The sequence below is a fragment of the Camelus bactrianus genome, chromosome 32 (assembly GCF_048773025.1).
Source record: "Camelus bactrianus isolate YW-2024 breed Bactrian camel chromosome 32, ASM4877302v1, whole genome shotgun sequence".
Classification (NCBI taxonomy): Eukaryota; Metazoa; Chordata; class Mammalia; order Artiodactyla; family Camelidae; genus Camelus; species Camelus bactrianus.
In genome coordinates this window covers 14,884,134-14,904,783 of record NC_133570.1, presented here as the reverse complement: position 1 = coordinate 14,904,783, position 20,650 = coordinate 14,884,134, and the positions used below count along the sequence as shown (strand labels likewise).

General features: G+C 52.5%; 1 protein-coding gene across 1 annotated transcript; it reads right to left on the bottom strand.

The window, feature by feature from the left end:
* Positions 1-9,886: 9,886 nt before the first annotated feature.
* MMAB (metabolism of cobalamin associated B) lies at positions 9,887-20,524 on the bottom strand. Its single transcript, XM_010963578.3, has 9 exons — positions 20,338-20,524; positions 19,037-19,098; positions 17,195-17,288; positions 14,491-14,548; positions 13,935-14,007; positions 13,597-13,694; positions 13,184-13,248; positions 12,176-12,235; positions 9,887-10,310 (listed from the first exon to the last, which is right to left on the bottom strand). The coding sequence occupies exons 1-9, from the start codon at positions 20,451-20,453 to the stop codon at positions 10,211-10,213; spliced, it is 726 nt and encodes a 241-aa protein (XP_010961880.1). The 5' UTR covers positions 20,454-20,524; the 3' UTR covers positions 9,887-10,210.
* Positions 20,525-20,650: the final 126 nt, after the last annotated feature.

Genomic DNA, 20,650 nt, shown 5'->3' with positions numbered 1-20,650 from the left:
CAGAGAAAGCCAAATCAGAGCTTCCCAAGCACTCACATGGTCCCGAGTCTGGGTGGAGCCTTGCCCCACAGACCACACTGAGGAGCAAGGGTCAGAGTGTCATCCTTCAAGGCCCAGCAATCAGGCAGGTGGGCTGACCCTGAACTTGGCTTCAAAAACTGGCTCAGATCAGGTGAGTGACCCTGGGCAAGCTTCCAACTCCCTGCACCTTGTTTCTTCATCAGTATAATCACCCCAGTAATAGTAGTATCTGTCCTGAGTAGTGTGAACAGTTCCAGGCAGTGGTGGAAACATGGGCCATGGGGTCAGACCGACGTGGGTACCAGGCCCAGCCTGGCCACTCACTGGCTGCGGGAGCTTTGGCCACTGCTGCAAGCCTCACTTTCCTTATCCGAGAAATGGGCATAATGGGTCTCCTCTTACAGAGCATCTTTATGGTAACGGGACAAGCGGTGCGTGGGGGTCAGAGAAGAGGGGGCATGTCTGTTTAGGCAGAAAGGGGCCACAAAGAATGTGTTCCTCTTTTAAAAATGTTTTTATTGAAGTATACTTGATTTACAATGTTGTGTTAGTTTCTGGTGTACAGTACAGCACAGTGATTCAGTTATACATATATACTTTTTTATATTCTTTTTCATTATGGGTTATTACAGGATATTGAGTATAGTTCCCTATGTCATACAGTAGGTCCTTGTTGTTTATCTATTTGGTATATAGTAATTTGTATATGCTAATTCCAAACTCCTAATTTATCCCCCTTCTTCCTCTTTGGTAATCATAAGTTTGTTTTCTGTGAGTCTCTTTCTGTTTTGTAAATAAGCTCATTTTATCTTTTTTTAGATTCCACATATAAGTAATATTGTGATGTTTATCTTTCTGACTTCATTTAGTATAATAATCTCTAGATCCATCCGTGTTGCTGCAAATGACATTATTTTATTTTCTTTTATGGCTGAGTAGTATTCCATTGCGCACACACACACACACACACACCCCATGACTTCTTTATCCAGTCATCTGTTGATAGACATGTAGGTTACTTCCATGTCTTGGCTATTGTGAATAGTGCTGCTATGAACACTGAGGTGCATGTATTGTTTCAAATTAAAGTTTTCTCTGGATATATGCCCAGGAGTGGGATTGCTAGATTATATGGTAAATCTTTTTTTAGTTTCTTAAGGAATCTCCACACTGTTCTCTGTAGTGTCTGTACCAAATTACCTTCCCACCAGCAGTGCCAGAGGGTTCCCTTTTCTCCACACCCTCTCCAGCATTGATTGTTTGTGGACTTTTGAATGAGGGCCATTCTGACTGGTGTGAGGTGATACCTCATTGTAGTTTTGATTTGCATTTCTCTGATAATTAGCAATGTTGAGCATCTTTTCATGTGCCTATTGGCCATCTGTGTGTCTTCATTGGAGAAATGTCTATTTAGGTCTTCTGCCTGTTTTTTGATTGGGTTGTTTGTTCTTTTGTTATTGAGTTGTGTGAGCTGTTTATATATTCTGGAAATTAAGCCTTTGTCAGTTGCATTGTTTGCCAATATTTTCTCCCAGTCCGTAGGTTGTCTTTTCATTTTGTTTATGGTTTCAAAAGGATATGTTCTTTTATTTCACTTGGAAAGAGGGTTTCCACTTTGGAGACAAGAAGGGAGGCATTTGGGGCAGAGGTAGCGGCCAGACCAAAGGTGTGGAGGTGAACGGCATGAATTAGAACACATCTGTCACCAAGGACGGCAATGGAGGGCATCACACGGTAAATGGTAATAGCAGTAGCTGCTGTCCCCCGGGACTTCACCCAGGCCCAGCACGGCACTCAGCCCTCTCTGCACCAGTGGCCACATTTAATCCACCCCAGGGACTCTGGGCACTGGGAGTGTAACCGGTCCTTTCTGCAGATGAGGACACAGAGGTTCAGAGAGGTGGATTCCCTGTAATAAGATCACACAGCTAGAAAGTGCCAGAGTGGAAATCCGGCCCTGTGCCTGTGTGACTACGGAGGCCCCCATTCCACCTCCACTAGTGTTGCGGGGAATGGCAGAGGCCGCCCCTGAATCTCTTCAGGACTCTGTGAGCAGGAATGACTCAGCTCCAGCCAGGAACCTGTCCTCGTTGAGATCACGCAGGGGTCTTTAGGGAAATTCAGAGAAAAACCAGGGGGAGAGAGTAGATTGGGCGAGACCCAGAGGTTATTCTTTCATTTATTCATTCAACAAATATTTTGGGGCACCTGCTGCATGCCAAGCACTGTTCCAGGCACTGGGATACAGTCTGTTTTGGGAGAGACGGACACTAAATAGGAAACCAGTAACATTCCTAATGTGTTGAAAATGAGACAAATAAAGACCTTCACGGAGATTGTATTCTGCGGGAGAAAAGTCCCAAAAGGAAATAGAGGCATGACTGTCAAGAGAAGGAGGACTGGAGGGCGAGTCCCCAGACACAGCAAATCTCCACCAGACGGTTCCTGCTACTTTCAGGGCTTCTAAAGCCTGCTCTGGCCCCCAGGGCAATGGGAAGGATTCGGGTTCTGGAATTAGACAGACTAGAATTCAGATTTAGCCATGGCCACTTCCTCCCTGTGACCGGGGGCGAGTCATCTACCCTCACCAAGCCTGCAAAATGGGGGTGATAATTCTCACGTAGGGTTGCCGTGAAGTTGAATGGTACATACATGCAGTGCCTAGCATAAGTGAGCACTCAAATATACTACAAATCACATCCTGGCTGCGTGCACGCGTGTGTTTGTGTGTGTGAGCATGCACACGCAGAAGGTGGGTCACCCAAGCCAGCTCCTTGGGGTTGGGGACTGTGCCTGCCTGACCCTCCAAAGTATTCCTTTACAACTTTAGCCTCATCCTTTCCTCCCTTCCTCTTAGACGTTTATTAAGACACCCAGTAATAGGATACCCCTGCTTCCTTGAGCCCTCCCCAAAGCACCCAACACAAGCCCAGATTCTCTAAGTCCTTTCTAACACCCTCTTCCTGAAACACCCTGCAGTTCCCAGCTTTGTGTGCTCTCTCGTTGCAACAAGACAATCTGCCTTTGCTCAACTACAGGTGCTTTCTTTGGCTGGAGGGCATGGTACATGGGAAACCCAAAATGTCCATCCCCTTGAAAAATGCATTTGTCTCAACTAAACGCAGCCCCACAGGGAGGGCAGCTGGACCTGGTCCCTGGCACAGCAGGAAACAGCCCTGGAGGGAACTGAGAGAAAAAGTAGCCAAAGGAAGCAGCTTCTGGAACTACAGCCCCTGCCCCTTGGAGACGTCTCCTCTGGCAGGAGGAGGGACAGACGGACAATTGTGGCAAGGTTGGAAGTGGGCTGGTGCAGGAAGTGTCACGCCATTTCTCACTGGCTTTCATTTTAACTTTGCATGTTTTAATGTGAAATGTAATTACAGATGCTGAATTACAGTGGCGAGCTTGTCAGGGCTAACTAATCAATTAGTCAGATTTATAAGTATTTTGGTTCTTGGAGATCTATAACCCTAATGTGTCATCTCAAAGCACGGAGAAATTCCTGTCCTGCTGGTTTGCTCTCTTGGGGAGCTGTAGGGTTGGGAGAACCTTAGGCAGCCTGAAGACCCATACCTACCTCTGAGGTCCCACCGTTTTGAAATCTGTGAAGGCTTTGGCGTAGGAACCCAGAAATGTCAGGTACACACTCTTCCACTACCTCTGTGGGAAGCCATGGCAGACATTACTAATGGATTACCAAACTCCTTCCTGCTGAATCTGGATCCAGCCTCAGGCTCCTTCTTACACAGCGCCACACGCCACCACTACCAATCAGTTGGAATTGGCATTTCTTGCCCATCCCTGGGATAAGCTGCTCCCCTGTCTCAGCAGAACAGGGCTGGGAAAGGAAGCTGGATTCCGATCTAGAAGGCCCAGGTGGAGTGCTGGGTTTTCAGCTTGCTGACTACTGCACATTGGATTCATCACTCTACCCGAGGGGGTGCCAGTTTGTCCAGGAAAAGTGAGGGTGATAATCCAGGATGAACAGCCATATGTCAATTAAATGTGAACGTCCATTGCCTACTCTCAAATTCTGTACAGGTTAAACACGCAACAGAGGAGAAAGAAGGATGCCAGCAATTCCCAATATCTTGTGAAAAGCTGGCATGATTACCCGCTGGGGGCACCGCGGCAGAGCCACGATCATTTTTCTTCCCTCTGCTGTTGCCCCAGAATGGAAGCCAAGCGTCCACATTCAGGCTGCACAGGGGCTACACTCCAGACAGCCAGCTGTCTCCAACCAAAGGAACACAAGGCACATTCCCCAGGCTTCAAGACTTGGGAGGGGCCCCGTGGCTTTGGCTACTGGCGGTGCCTTCCCCTTGGGCTGCTCTCTTGGCTCCAAACATCCCAAGGGAGGTAGATGATTTATTATAAGCAGGGAAAGCAGTTGTCAATTTCTTTACACTTTTTCAATCATGTTTATTACACAAGTAAGCCTTTGTCAAATCCAACGCAAATTCACTGTAAAAAAAAATTAGAAAATTAAAACAAATATAAAGTTAAAATCACCCAATAATCCTGAGATTTAAAGATAAGTATTATTAACAAACAGAACAGATTCTTGCATTTTTTCCCCTATGGTATACAAACACACACTTTTTTTTTCAGGATTTGGATCATTCTGTACATACCATTTTATAACTTGGATTTTTTTTTTCACTCAACAGATGGTGAACACTTTTCCATAGTAATAAATACATAGGCACCATCATTTTCAGTATCTGTATGATATTTCATATAGTCCCTTATTATTAAATATTTCTTTAATCATTAACTCCCTACTGGACATTTGTTTCCAATTTTTCTTTGTAATGAGCAGCACGCACTCATGATAAAAAAAAAAAACAAAGAAAAAAACTCAATGACTCCACTGACAGATGTATTTTCTTCGGAGAAATTCTCAGACACGGAATTGCTGGGCCAGAAGGATGCACATTCTGAGGACTTTAAAAGGCATTGCCAAATTGCCCTCCTGAAAGGTCGGACCTGTCTCCAGTCCCCTCCACAGCGGAGAGTCAACGTTTCCCTCTCCCCGCTGAAGTCTGCAGGTGGAGAACCACACGCTCCAAACTCTCTCCAGCTGCCGGTCCTGCAGCACATCCCTGAGGGCTGCAGGAATCAAGTTCCTCCCCTCCCACACCCAAACCCAAAGCACCTAAGAGAGCCCATTGCCAGGCAGGGCCAGGGTCCCGATGCCACCCAGCATGGCCACCCACAGACCCTGACCTCCTCCCCTTCCACGTAGGCGCCTGGATGTCTTTTCTCGGGGCCTGCCGCCCACACCTTGTGACGGGACGGCGCACTTCTGAGTTATCGGCAACCTTATTTCCCTCTACAGCTCCTACGGCGTTAACAGATGTACGCCCGTCTGAGGCAGTCATGCAGCAAGAGACTTTGGGGCCAATCCTTTCCGTTTTGACAGTGTGTAATCGAGGTGAAGCCATAAATTTTATAAACAAGAATAAACGACCCTTAGCAACATATGTCTGCTCGACCCTTCCAAGGTGATCGTAAATAAAAGCACTTGCTGGCTAAGGAGGGACGTAGCGCTGCAGATGGCCACAGACGAGGGCCGGAGATCTGTGCTTTGGGAGTATCTGGTGGGGCTGGGGATAGGACCCCAAGGTCCTGGGTGAGCTGGACGCCTTATTCAGTCTGTTCCCCAGGCTGCCTTCGTCCTGGTGCCACCTGCTTCTCACCCTTCTTCGGAGAGGTAGCTTGCAGCATGGTCCTCCGGTTTATGGTCCCCTCGCCTCCTCTGCCCCGCTTAAGTGTCAATCACGGCCTCTGTCCCCCTGTGGGACTCTGAACACCAGGCTTCTCGTCCCGGCTCTGCTGCTGCCCACAGAGGGCCCTCGGGCGTTGATCCCTTTTGGTCCTCACTGTTCTGTGACCGGGTCACCCTCCCTTTCACCTTGGCATGGTGTTCCTGCAGCCACGTCCGCAGGGCTGACTGGGCCCAGCCCCCCAGAGGCCTCCCATCTCCTGCCGGCAGGAAGTCTAAGCAAACCAGAGGCACAGCTCAGTGCCTCCGCGCTTCACCTGGGCCTGAGCTATTTGAAAGTGCTTTGAATCTGATTCAACTAGAGCTACAATTGTTTTTTTTTTTGGGCCAGGCCCACGGACATATTTCCTGAACCTTTGGAAGTTGGTGTATTATCCCCAGCAATAACAGATGAGGATTCAGTGATTATGTGATTTCTTCAAGGTGACTCAGCTAGGAAGTGGCAGAGCAGGAACTTGAATTCAAAATAATAATAATAACAATAATAATAACAATAACAATAATAATAATAATAATAATAATAATAATAATAATAATAAACCAACTGTAATAATAGCAGCTAATATGTGACGGGGCACGCTAAGCCTTTTAAACTTTGCCTCATTAAACTTCCCCCGTGGCCCTGTGGAGTAGATGTTTTTATCATTCCCATGTTACAGATGAAGAAGCAGGTCCAAGAAAGATGGAAGGACTTGCCCAGAGTCATGACACTAGAAGGTGACAGAGCTGGTCTTGAACCTTAGTCGGCCTGAGGCCAACACCCATGCCATGAGTTTGACTGTTGCTCACACAGTCTTGCAGGGAGCAAATGTCCTCCGGCAGCATCCCCGGCCGGCTCCAATGCTCCTTCTCACACTGCGAGTCTGGGGCCCTGCACACCCCGCCACGAGACCGTCCAGCGGCCTTGTGAACAGATTCGCTCCTGAAGCGGCTGTTGCCCTGGTTCACTTAAAGCAGTCAGTCTTCTCCGGGGCTTCTACGGACTTCCTCGGATTGGATGCGGATTGTGTGCACGTGTGTGTGTCTGTCTTGGGGAAGGGTGCATGTAGCCTTCATCAGAAGTTTCTGACTCTGTGGAGTAGGAAAGCACTGGGACATCCCCAAAGTCCATGAGTGACCCCTAAACTTCCAAATCCTGTGTCCCCAACCAGCCCATCTCCTGCCTCTGCTTGTGCCCAAGCGGTGTCTTCCACGATGGACTGCCAGAGGAGAAAAGTGACAGGCCAAGGCCAGTGAAAACCGCGCCCAGCTGGGCTGCAGAGAATCCAGTCCTCTCCCTGAGCAAGATCGGACCAGCATGGGTCCAGAATTGCCATCGAGACTCCTGGGCCCAGCCTGAGGGGAGGGATGTGCCACACATCCCCCCCAGGCACTGATTTATGTAGCATTCATGTGGAATTTATTAGACAAAGGATTTTATTCAATTAAACTTGAAATGCATCTGGCTTCTTAAAGGTTCAGTAGTGATAACTGGGACAGAGTGATCATAAAACTGGATGGGTTGTCGGAGGAAGGTGTGGGGGAGGGAACTGGGAGATGAGGGTGACATTGCAGCTCACGGGGGATTCGGAACCGGGGACGTTTGTCATTGGGATGTGTAACAAGTTCGGGCTGCGAAAATTACTCGGTGAAAAATGCACATTAACAATAGCCATGAAATATCAGTTAAGGGAAACTAGGTTGAGAAATGAGACAGCAGAATCTATTAGGACCTGACATTGTTCTCGGCGGCCCGGGTCGTGATTAAAATGACTGTCAAGTGGCGGTAGGGGGAGGCAAGGAGCCCTGGGCCCCGAGTTACGGGGCAGCGTCCTGGGCCCACATCTTGGAGCTGACTCCCTGACATAGGTGGTTCCCGAGTCTGTTTCCTCCCCCGCAAAGAGGACAGAGAGGGTGCCGCCCTCAGGGCTGCTGTGGGGTTTAAACCAGATGATGTCTGTGGAGCCCCTGACCTTGGGCCTGACAGATGTCAAGCCTTTGACAGTGCCAGCCGGCATTATTATTGTGGTGGCTTCTCGCCACTGGAATATCCTTCTGGCTGTGGCAGTAGATCCGATCCCAAGAGCCAGACCTGGACCAGGGGGAGGCAGGTAAGCACTTTCTTGGGTGCGAAATGTATGGGAATGCCCCCCAAATCCAGGTAGCAAGAGAAACACTTTCATGCAATATTTTAAAAAATCAAAATTATGTCCCCTAAAATCTCTGATCCACAAGATATTACAATTATAAATAAAACAGCCTGCTGTTTCTCTCCCGATGTGTGTCACTGTGCCACAGGGACAGTCATTTATGAGGGTGACAGTGGTTGCAAACTGGCTCGCTGTACAGTCAGGGGGAGCTTTGGTTAACTTTTCCTGCTGGACTGGAGACCCGGGAGGATGTTTTGGTAGGTGTACAGGGGGAATACAGTCTTCCTTTTGCTTCCGGTTCCCACGTGGCTGTGTAAGGCACTGTGGAGGAGCAGACATTTCAAACCAGCCCGTCTCCTGGGTCCCCCAAGCAGGCTTCCTCAGTTCTCCCCAGGTGGCGGCCCAGGAGACACCTGTGCCTGCACGTTTCTCGGGGATGTTTGCTGGTGGAAAGGAAGATGCAGAGGGCGCAGGGCCTGGGAACCCGGGGTTCCCAACTGGCCTGCGACAGCCCCTCCCGGCAAGGGCTGGTGGGTGTGGGATTTGGCAAGAGGCAGAAGGCCTTGTTTCAAGATCATCCTGTTAGGGCACTGCATTTGCTCAAAGAGCTTCTCCCGTCCTTTGCAGGATGTTTGACCACGGCGGGGACTGCGGGGCTGTTGCTTCATTATACACGTCTTGCTTCTTCTGGAAAGGTGTTGAGGTGTGGGCAGGATTGAGGGACGATGGATTTGCTGCAAGCTCTTGGAACACACTCCTCCCCGGCCCAGCCTGAGTGCCTGCCTGGCAGTGAACCGCTTCAAGCCTACCTCTGTATTGTGTTCAGTTCTGTTCACACTAACAGAGCGCCTGCCCTGTACCCAGCCTGGCACTGACCCCTGGGCGGGGCAGGGCCATGTCCTGGAGGGTTTTCACTTGTGCTCACGGTCACCTGCATCATCTCGGCCACTTGGCCCGAGGCTTAAGAGGGCCGCTGCAGCCTGCCAGGAACGCAAGGACCCAGAAGGAACCAGAGAACATATTCCTCCAGCAAAATTAGCAGGCAAAGTGATGAGAATAAAAGCAGAAGCAAGCACAGAACTCATCATTTTAATGTTCTCTGACTTGCCGGCAAGGACAGCTGGAGTGACCAGCCTTTCCAAGCCTCATGATAATAAGCAGGCGCTCAGGAAATAAAGGACGACCCGACGGGGTTCACCGGGCATTTCCACCCTGACAGTTAGCAAGGGCCTGCCCTTCCCTAGTCACTTCCTGCAGTTAGCAGCATGGAATCTTCAGGTGCTCGGGGCTGCCTCCTCGACCTTCATAAATATCCCCCTTCCCAAGGACACAGCTGGCACTGGCAGTGTCATTTCATGGCAGGAGGGCGCGTGGTTGACAACTGAAATGAAATACAGCGGTGGCCTGGATCTCAGAGGCATAAACCAGTCAAGTGCAGCATCAGAGAAGTCACTCTGGCCTGGGTCAGTGTCCCTGGAAGCAGAAGATCTCAGCGCCTCAAGCTGAACACGGTCCACCTCAGACCCTGGACCCCACCCCGCTGGGCAGGGCATGCCCTCCTTAAAGCGGCAATGCCCCTCTCACCGGGTCTCCGCTCCTTGATGGAGGAAGAGTCCCCTTGAGGGAGGGTTCTCCAGGCTGCACCCCCGCCGTGTACACACTTCAGGCCAAGTGTTTCCGAGGCCTTGCCTGTCAATCTGCAGCTGTCCTCCCCTCATGAAGATGGGTGGCTCAGAGGTGACTAAACTTCCCAATCCTGTCTGCCTTCCCCTTTATAAATGTGACAGTTAAAGCCCCTTTGGCACAGGTAAATCACAATTACATTTCCGAGGGCCTCTGGTACTGTTCCAAATCCTCACACAATGAGCTAGCAGTGGAAGGACCTCCCCTCTCTCCCTCCAACACACATACATACACATACACACACACGCACACACATGCACACGCACAGCTTTTCCACTTTTATTCTTTTTTCTGTGTGGCTCCTCACTGAAGCAATCACTTTATCTTTCTTTCCTGCAACACTGAATTCCTCCCCACTTCCTGGAAGCCGAGGAGAGCCCAGGGGAGCGAGAGCAGGACCTCCCTCAGCCACAGCTCCTGAGGGAAGTGGCGAGGCTCCGAAAGGAAGCCAAGTGTGGATGGAGGACCAGCCTCCAGCCCCGCTGGGTTTGGTCTTCAGGAATCAGGACACGGAGGGCAACTCTCCTCTTCACCAGCGTCACCACGGAGGAGCCTGCAAAGCTCCTTTTTCCCGTGATTTCCAAGTGCGTCAGGCTTGGTCCGACGGGTCATTTTTCTTGTATATTGTTTCTGGAATCCCCTCCTTCATGGCAGCGTATCTGGCTAACGTGAAGAGATAGTCGCTGAGTCTGGAGGGGCAGGGAGAGGCAAACACAGTGATGTGAGCCCAGACATCAGTGCTAACTAGGTCGTTCCTCTATGAGCCTTCAAGGAGGACACATCAGTCCCGCACCCCCAGGAGCATTGGGCGGGACGGTGGATGCTCAGCCAACCTGGGCTTAACAGATGGCGTGCGAGGCCGGCTTCTGGGAGAGCCCAGCGCCTGACTGGTGCCAGGGCTGGGGCGGTTCCTGCAGGACCAGGCTGCTACCCTGCCTGACCTCACAGGGCTGGCGACTCTGGGCCACTCGCTGGTTTCTGCACCTTCCAGTGACCAGGACTGGCGGCTCCCAAAATGGGGCGTGCACACGAGTCCCCCGGCATCCTGGAGCTGTGCAGTTCTCATTCAAGAGGACGGGCTGGGCCAGGGCTGGGCCAGGCCTGGGATTCAGCGGGTCTACACTGCACCCAGGTGATGCTGGCACTGCTGGTCTGAGGACCCCACTTTGAGGAGAGGGGGCTGGGCGCAGGCTTCTCAGCCTCACCACCTCTGGCATTCGGGATCATCCCCTGTGGCTGGGTAACTCCTTGTGGCGGGAAGGGGCTGTAGTGTGCATTGCAGGACACTGGGCATCACCCCTGGCCTCCACCCACTCGATGCCAGTGGCGTCCTTACCCAGCTGTTTCTAGGCATTGCCAGATATCCCAGTTGAGCAGCACCGGCCTGGAATGTTCTAGCGGGCTAGACTCTGGTGCCTCTCTCCCTTCTTTCTCTGACCCACTGGTGACGGGGCCTCGGGGCAGGGGTGGGCATGGAGAGAAACCAGAGAGGGAGGGAGCCTGCCCCTAGGGAGCTGGCAACAAGTCCACCGAGTTGCCGCCTCTCAGCTGTCCTGCGCTCGTTTCCCTCTGAGGCCAGCTCCACGCCAGGTCCTGCTGGAACCTACCCTGACCCATGCCCCTCCTGGTACCAGGTCCCCCTCCTCCCGATGTCTGCTGTCTCACTGTGGGGGAGGGGAGAGGGGGAGGGGAGGACACTGCTCTGAGTGTCCCCCCTCTCCCACCCCAGGTGGTCATGTGCTAGTTTCTCATCTGCTGGGTGATGCCTTCCTTGCTGAGGGAGTGAACTAGCTCAGCCCACACAAACTATGTGGGGCCACTGCTGTGACATGAATGGAAGGGTCCCCCCCTCCCCTTGGGCCCACTCCCCTCCGAGGAGGAAAGCAGCTGGTCAGGACCCATCAAAGGCCACACCATGTCCCAGAGGGAGGAGAAGCCAGAGTAAGGGGTAGACCCTGGCCGGGAGGTCACTTTCTGGACCCTCAGGTCAGCTTCTGGGGTCCCTCAGCTCTCACCTCGCCCCTGAGCCCTGGCCTGGCCCACACTGGGGTTGCACAAACCAGGGCTGGAGCAGGACCCGGTGGAGCAGGCCAACTGCGGGGCAGCAGGAGCCCTCCCTGGGCCGGCCTGGCTCCCTGGGTCCTGCGCCGATGGGCCCGCACTGGCTGTGCCTGGCTGCCTCCTTCGGTTCACCCCGGCCCGGGGCCTTGCGTGCAGGGGAATCAAAAAGGGTCTTACTCCTGCCGGGGCTCCCTGGTCAGTCACCACCACGGTACCTCCAAGTGGACCCCTGCTACCGCACCCGCCGGCCTTCTGTTCTTATGTTTTTCTTTGCTGGTTTTTACAGTAGCCTGTCCTGACAAGTTCTTCCCCTTACTAGGGAAAGGGACGGTCCCCACTGTGTCCTCAGCTGCATCCCCTTGCCCAGCACGGCCCCTAGCACACAGCAGACACTCAGTGGATACGAGGCAAATGAACGAGAGAATGAGGCCTGTTCTGTTGTTACCTCCCACGATGTGCCCACTTTTTCAGAGAGAAAGTCTTATCTGAGTACCTGTTTAAGAACTTGGCCACATTTGCATCCGTCTCACCTGTCTGGACAAGAGGCACAACACTGGAAGGAGGAGACACAGCATCACACTATGTTCTGGGCTCAACACGCTGTGGGCCCCGGGCTATGTCCCAAGCCAGCATTTTCCCACCCCACTGCCACCTGACCGCACGGCCTTGCAGGATCTTTTAGGGGTCCCTCCTCTCCCTGATTCTGAGTTCAGGGACTGGGGCTGCAAGTGGCTGGAGAGCTGGCAGCTTCCACCTAGGCTCCCCACGACCACGGGGGTCCCTCTGGGCCCTTCTCCACCTGGCAGCCAGCACATCACCCCATGGCTCAAAACCCATCAGTGGCTTCCAGGAAAAGGCAGAGCCCTGAGGGCACACGAGGCCCTGCCTGGCCTGGCCTCGCTCAGCCTCTGGCCTCATCATGCCCCACCCCAACTCTGGACCCTTTCTGTGCTTTCAACACAGACTGTCCCCTCTGTCCTTGCTGCCCCCTCGCCCTGGGCACTGTCCACCCCCCCCCAAGGCTGGGCCACCCTGGCACTGAGCACCCTCTGTAACGGCCCTCATCACCGCTTGGAGGTTTGGAGCTCTTTCATTGATTCTGCTCGGCTGAGAGCCCCTCCCAGGAATGGGGAGCTGGGACACAGGGGACAGGAATCTGCACTGAACATGCTTCTGAGCTTCCCACCATGCGAGTGTTATTATCATTACAAATAATCATCCAGACCCTCTGGGCCTCCCCCGCCCTGTTCGCAGAAGCTGCTTGTTTCTCCACCGGCTCTGATCCGGATGTGCAGTTACATCACCTGTCATCTGCCTGGTCAGGGATCACTGTCTCCCCTGCTCAACGTAGGGCTCTGAGGACAGGGACTAGGTCTGGCCTGGCGTCCATCCGGCATGGGGAGGGCGCCAGGAGGTGTGTGGGTGAGCGGCTGGAGTGCCTGGAGCCGACCCTGCCAGGCCTGCCCGGCTCTGACCAGGTCCCCGGCCCGGGCCCCCTTACCGTCTCTCGGCTCGGCGGCACACGGCCCGACAGAGGTGCAGGGCGGAGCTGCACTTGCCTCCCGACTGAAAGGAGAAAGCGGGTGTTGGCTGGAGCAGAGGGGTGGGCGGGTGTGCCCACTGCAGACAGGGAGCTCCTCGGGCAGATGGATGGAAGGATGCTACACAGGCCCTGCCCCCAGCGGGCACTGTTCCACCTCCAGGGGGCCCTGCCGGGACGCACCCACAGGTATCCCCCCCTCCAAAGTGGGTAGGGCTGGGGAGGGACTGGTGAGGGTGTGGAGGGGACCTGGGGGCTGGGGGACAGCTTCTGTCACTGCTGAGAGTTAGAGACGGACTGAATCAGTGCCTGTGTGCCTTGGTCAATACACTTGGCCTGCAGCCACCCCCAGGTTGAGGTGGTCCGGTACCTACGGGCAGGATGAAAGCCGTGAGAGGGGGCAGCTGGCTGGAGTATCTGTCGATCCATCGCTCCAGCTCCAGGATGGGCCCCTCCTCAAACGCGGCGAGTTCTGCGGAGCCAAGAGCAGGCTGCTGCCCCAGGAACATGAGGGACCCGCCCCCTGTCCCTTCCACCCAGGTGCCCCGCACACCATTCCACTGGATCAGAGGGCCCTTCCCTCGCAGGTTCTGCAGGCCCGGTGACAGAGGACCCCCGACACTCAGGAGACAGTCCCCCCACCCCCTGCCCTCGGGCTGAGGCCCCCGCTGGGCCCGCTGAGCACACACGGCAGGTTCTGGGAGAGAATTACTTAAGTGAGCTTCCCTGGCCGAGGAGCGCGGTGTCGCCAGGGCAGAGCCGACGTCCTGCAGGGAGCACTGGATCTGGGGAAGGAACAGAAGGCGCAGATGAAGACCTAGTCCCGCGGGCCAAGCGGGGTCACGTGAGTCCATGTGCGGGGGGCACCGACGCCCTGGCCAGGCAGGTGGGGCTGTCAGACCTCTAAGGAGCTGGCATTAGAGGCTAATGAGCAAACTGCCTGAACCTGCAGCACAGCCTGCCCTGTTGAGAGGGGACCTGGCTCCCTTGGGGACATCTGGGTGATGCACAGGGCAAGAATAGCCCTGGGTTGATACCACTGCACTTTACATCTCCCTCCCCGAGTACAAGCCTCACCGCTCACCTGCAAAGGAGGGTGATGTCTGTACGTCCCCATTTTACAGATGAAGAAACCGAGGCTCAAAGAGGGAGAGGGACTAGTCCCAGGTGACACAGGGAGGAAGTAAAGGTCAGATGGCAAATCCAGTTACAGCCACCAGGCCTTGGGGGTGAAAAATCCCAGCTTGGGGTGAGACAATGTTACTCACTTTCTGAAGCTCTTCAGCAAATGGGTGGCCCTTTTCCATGATTAATTCCATAGCAAACCTATGAGGAAAAAGGAAAAAGAATTTGCTGCAGGCCCCGTCTTGCTGTAAAGCCACGCATGCTCAGGTGACAGGTGGGCTAGCTAACTGAACTGTCATAGGAAGAGTGTCATTTTCCTGCCGACAGTCAGAACATCACAGCCCTCCCCATGGTGAGGGGTATTTGTTTCCTCACTGCTCATCCAGTCAACAGCTCCTCTTTCAGTGCCACTCTGGCCAGGTCCAGGCGATTCAGTCCGAACCGAAGTGACACAGGCCCTGGCCAGCAGGAGTGGGAGACATGAATTGGATACCACATGGCTCAAAGTGACGCTGCAAACTGAGGTCAGTGCTCTGAAGGAAAGGGCCAGAGTCCTGGGAAACTTGGCCTTGGTCAGGGTTCAGGAAGGGCTTCCTGGAGGAGGCGATGCTGGAGGCGGGACTCTGAAGGCTGATTAGGAGTTCCCTGGTAGGGCCAGGTCAGGCAGGAAAAGCGAAGTGCCCCTGATGCAGGCCAGGACCCTGGCTCTGGCCTCCCTCAAAACCCTGCAGCCCCTTCAGTCTCAGTCAGGGTCCTGGTAGGGAACAGACAGTGGTGTGTTCATAGGGTTCCCAGAGGAAAAGGGCCATAACAGAGTGGGGAGGGTTGTGGGAACTAAGGATGGGTGGCAAAGATGAGCAGAAGCAGGAGCCTGTGGGGGTTGGGGAGGAGGGGGAAAGGCACTACCGACCCTGGAGAAAGCTGGATGCTGGGCAGGGGCCACCGCCAGGAGCCTGGCAGCTGGGACAGAGCCGGCAGAGAGCCCAGATCCCGCCAGAGCCACATGCAGCTGGGGCCGGGGTAACACGTATCCCCCACCTCTCACTCCCATCTGATCTCCTGCTGGTGCCTCCCGTGGGCTGGGCCAGAGGCAAGAGACAAGGGAATCAGGGTGAAACCATCACCAGGGGATGAAGGCCAGCCTCCCAGGCACAGGAGAATGGCTTTGACGGGGCCAACAAAGAAGTACAGCGCATCTTCTAGCCCATCTTATAGTCAGAACTAAACAAACACACATGGAAGCTGTCTAGTGTTTGTCTTCCCCTCTGGATGGCAGGGAGGGGGTCTGTGGGCTGGGACAGGGGTGGAGGCCTGGCACACATGAGGGATTCGTGGACATAGGCCAGCGTGTGCCCCTCTGTGCTCACTGCAGCCCAGCTCCCATCACAGGTAGCTGCCCCTAGAGCATCTGTCTGCTCTGCCCTCGGCACCCCGCCCCCAGGCCGTGGGCTGAGGCTCCCTGCTCAGCAGTGGGGGACTGGGGGCAGGGGAGGGCTCAGAGATGCTCCATCAACATCTGACAGCGGGAGAATCCACAACTGAGCTTTTGCCAGCCTCCTGCCCCACGTCATCTGAGAGATGATGGCTGGCTGACTTGCTCATTCTAAACAGCCGATGCTGGATCCCACCTTCCTGCCCCTCTGCCCACTTCATCCTGTGTCTGCCTCCCCGGCTCCACACCCTTCCCACACACACCAAGCGTCTGCCTTCTCCACTCTGCTGGCAGACGACCTACACCTTCCACCGTCTGTCCTGCAAATCTCCCTTAGGCCCATCACTGAGAAATGGCAGCCATGGACAGGTAAGTTTTAATAATTAATAATAACAATATCTAGCATTATTATTACCGGTGCTAGGCACTGTCCTAAGGGTAAAACATGGAATTATCTCATTTAATCCCCACCAGAAGCCAATGAGATGGATACTATTACTATGATCATTTGACAGAACAGGCAACCAAGGCTCAGAGAGCCTAGGTGATTTGCGTGAAGTCACACAGCCAGTCAGCTGTGGGAGAGAATTTGAACCCAGATGTGTCTGATTCCCACGACCTTCACCCACAAGGTCACATCAGAGCTCGGAACCAGTCACTGCAGCTCACACTGTCAACAGCTTGCATAGCACAGTGAAATGTACTTTGTTCTCAAATATTTGCTGCCCACCCCCCACCCCTACTGCTGTCCGATGTGTCCACGTGCCTGGCTCTGGCCAGTGAAATGTGAGCAGATGTGATGTGTCACATCGTGGAAGCTTTAAGGGCCAGTGTGGGCGTGATTATGATCTCCCTTCCCTCTGCCCCAATTCCGTTCCAGACAGAGGCTGTCCGGCCAGCCCAAGTCCCAGAGTGAAGGCCACGTGGAGCAGAAACACCCGACCCACAAGAGGATGAAACAGCCTTTGGTGGTGTAAGCCATGAGATCTGGGGATTGTTTGTTACCCCAGCATGGCCTGGCCGATCCTAATTCCCGAGCCCACCTTCTAAGCTCTGGCCATGTATATGATTATTCAGAAAACAAGATTCATGAAAGGAATCACGTCTGATGCGCTGGATACTGTGCTCAACTCACCTCTCACTTAACACGTGCACCTCAAAGGCATGCACATACTCACGAGGACAGCGAGGGAACAGGGACAGAGGGGTGAGGGGCCGAAGCCGGCACGGAGGCAGACGGGAAGGGCGTCTGCAGCCCTGCAGCCTTGCGGAGCTGACCAGCTGCCCCTGCGCCCCCAGGACGAGGCGGGTTCGTCAAGGGCTGGCAGCCTCCAGGACTGGCCGGCGCTCTGGAGAGCCGCGTATCAATCACGTCCACTCAGACCCGACCTCAAGGCCAATCCCGTCCCCCTTACCCGATGGCTGAACTTAATTCATCTGTAGTGCCCACGGCTTCAAACACCTGGTCATCTTTCGGTCTCCTTTCTCCAGTGAAGGTGCTAGAAAACCCTGTGGAAAATGTTTTGCCACTGAAATTAAAGATTTTTTTCCCTGATGTGCTCTTTTAAAAAATTTTCCACTCGAGGTATAACAAACACAGAAAAGTATTCAAATCATAAGTGGACAAGTTGATGAATTGTTAGTAACTGAAATACACCTTTGTGATCAGCACCTCGATCAAGAAACAGAATATAAGCGTCACTCTAGAAGCCCCCGTGTACCCTTTTTCAGTTACTATCTCCCAGGGGTAACCACTGTCCTCTTCTTTCCTGATATGCTTTCATTTGAAACCTAAAAATCATGGACTAACCATCCTGCTAGAGAAATAAAACATGTACATGTTGTATGCACACTATAATGATATTTCACATAAAATCCAAGTCCTCTGTATCTTTACCTAGGTCACATTTCCCACCTTGCTCTCCCAATCACCGAGGAAGAGAAAACCTGCTCTGACAGCCCAGAGCTGGCCCAGCACCATTAGACTGGCTCTGATGCCGCCAGGCACTGGCCCGGCACTCACAGGTAGGCTGTGGGCTTCTCCTGTGATGGGCCACTTTAAGACTGGGATGGATTAAGACCTAAACAAGACCACTCCATGATCATGCCTGAGCACAGAACATGGTCCAAACTAAAAAAGGTGACCAAGCGTCCCCCTTTCCCAGCTAATGTGACTGCTGCTGCTTGATCAATGACAGCCCTAGACCTCTTTGTCCCTTGCACCTTCTAGATAAAAACTATTAGGATCCCCAATGACCATCAGCCCTGCTTTGTGACAGCATCCGATCCAGAGCAAAGCCCCACTTCCCCAAATTCTCCCCAAATCACCTAATACCAGCCCAATCGGATAGATCTGATGGTGTGCCATCTCCCTAGTTGTAATGAGTTAACTGACCCTTTTGGGGGGAGGGTGTTAATTAGGTTTATTTATTTATTATTTTATTTTTTATTTAACTGATATACCGGGGATCGAACCCATGACCTTGTCCACACTAGGGGTGTGCTCTACCACTGAGCTATACCCTCCCCACCTTGGCCCTTTTTTATTTGACTAGACTGTCCTTGGAGTCTTTGGCTGGAGGGCATCGTCCCTGCCTTCTGTTTGTCATGCCTTTCCATCTTTTCTTTTTTTTTTATCATGGTAACATATACATAAACATAAAAATTTACTCTTTTAACCATTTTCAAGTGTACAATGGCATTAACTACATCCTAGGCATGTTTTTAACCTTTTTACTACATAAATGTACCCCCAAAGCAATATATACTAATGATCTGCCTGGTTTTACACTTTAGAAAATGACACATTCTTCTGCATCTTTTCCTATACAACATCGCATTCTGGTATTTTTTAAATTATCAAAGTTAATATATGCTCATTACAAAAAAACAACAGCATAGGATAAAAGTGGGTGCAGGAAACAATGAAAACCTGCCTGTTCATTCCCCTCTCCCACAATTCAATCTCTCTCCTGGGTAATAAATAGTTCAAGGTGTAACCTTTCACAATGTTCTATGCATATCTGGACACATATAAATACACACACACACTTTGATCCAGTGGACTCCAATTATTTGGATTGTTTTGCAATATGCTTTTATCACATAATATATCTTGGCCATCTTTCACTTCACATCACATTTTGATCTGTCACATAGTTTTTAATGTCTGCAAAGAATTGGAGAGAACTTTACGGTGGAAACTGCTATTTTGGGAGCCTGTCTTTCTTTGCATTTTTCACCTGTCCCCACCATACCTTTGTCTCCTGTTTTAGTGTAAATCTTGGGGATCTTGGGTGTCTTCGAGGAAGGCTGTGGCCTAAGAAGAAATAGACATCAAGAGGTGGTGAGTAGGGATGGTGCAAACAGTGGGTCACCGCCTTTAGTGGGTCACAGCTTGCTACCCGAACCCTCAAAGGCAGCATTTACCACTCTCTGCTGCGATCTCTTCTGCTTATATCTTTCCCCTCCCTCCCTCGTAGTTTTCAGCACTTTGTGGGCAAGCTCTGTGTCTTCCCACATCGACAGCTGCACAGTAGCTAACATAGTGCATTGCTCAACACAGATGCTCAATAAACATTGGCTGAAACAATGTACTGATCACTCCCCATAGTCCCTGCACTGTGCTATGTGAATTACTGGCATTATCTCCTGGAATTATCCCTGGAATCTCTCCCAAGCCCTAAAGGGAGCCATTATCTATGACCTTCATTTTACCATGGAGGCATCTGTAGCTCACAGGATGAGATTTGCCTTCCTAGAGCACCCAGGGAAGAATTAGTAGGGCTGGGGTTCTTGCCCAAGACTATCTTACTCCACACCCCAAATTGTTACCGCTGCTCTACCCAAACTCTGACCCTCTACTCCAGCAAGTCAGAGCCTCTTAGTGGAAGAGAGGGTACAAGTTGGGGTAGAGTACCCAGGACCACTTCCACACCATGAGGCTTCAAATATACTCCAAAATGAAGAATTGCCAAAACAGGGTTCGAAAACTGGCATTTTCAAGTAGCAACATAACACCTTTAATGCAGACTTCAACATTAAAATGTGACATTAAGAGGTTATTCCAGGTTAAATTACTGGAGCTATGAAATACATTAATCCATTGTTAAATTAGGTTCTGAGATCCAGGAATGGGGTGCAGGTTTCAAGTTATATGATGACAGCCATCTTTTGATCGCGTTGGTGTATCTCTTCGTGTTGGTATATCTCTTCGTGTTGGTGTATCTCCGCCTCGAAAAGTATACACTGGTTTGGAGACAGGTCAAAGTCTGAATTGAGGCCCCTCCTGATTGTGAGGCCGGGCAAGATGGTCCTCCTGGCCCACATGGGATATGCCCTGTCCTGATTGATGCTGGGCTTCGTTTGGACTTGTCTTAAGCCAAGAAATCTTGGTCTCCCGCTTCGAGGGTGCCCACGTTGCCATGGTGACGTCAGGACTAAAAGAAGACGTCACCTGGCAATTGCTGCGGCGCCCTCCCAGTGGTGTGACGTAACCGTGGCGACGACAACACAATTTACGGCAGGTATCTGAACTCCCTCCCAGCCAGGCACTCACCTGTCCCCGTCTCCCACGCCCTGGGGGCCACGGCTCTGGAAACGGGGACATAGTAGCCTGCGGGCGCCGAGGCACCCACGCAGGCCAAGGCGACCTCCCGGGCCCCAGGCAGCCATGCGCCAGGCCTCTGTTCGAGAGCTGACTCCGCCAGGCTCCCGTCCAGGTCGCGGGATGACTCCACCTACCGCCGACCGCGCCACAGCTCAGCCGCCATCTTCCATTGGTCCGTGGCTCTCGCCCCAGGGCGGGGCACTTCCAGAGACTTGTTTTCCATTGGTTTACGGAAGGAGATGGGCGGGGAAACCCGTGAAGA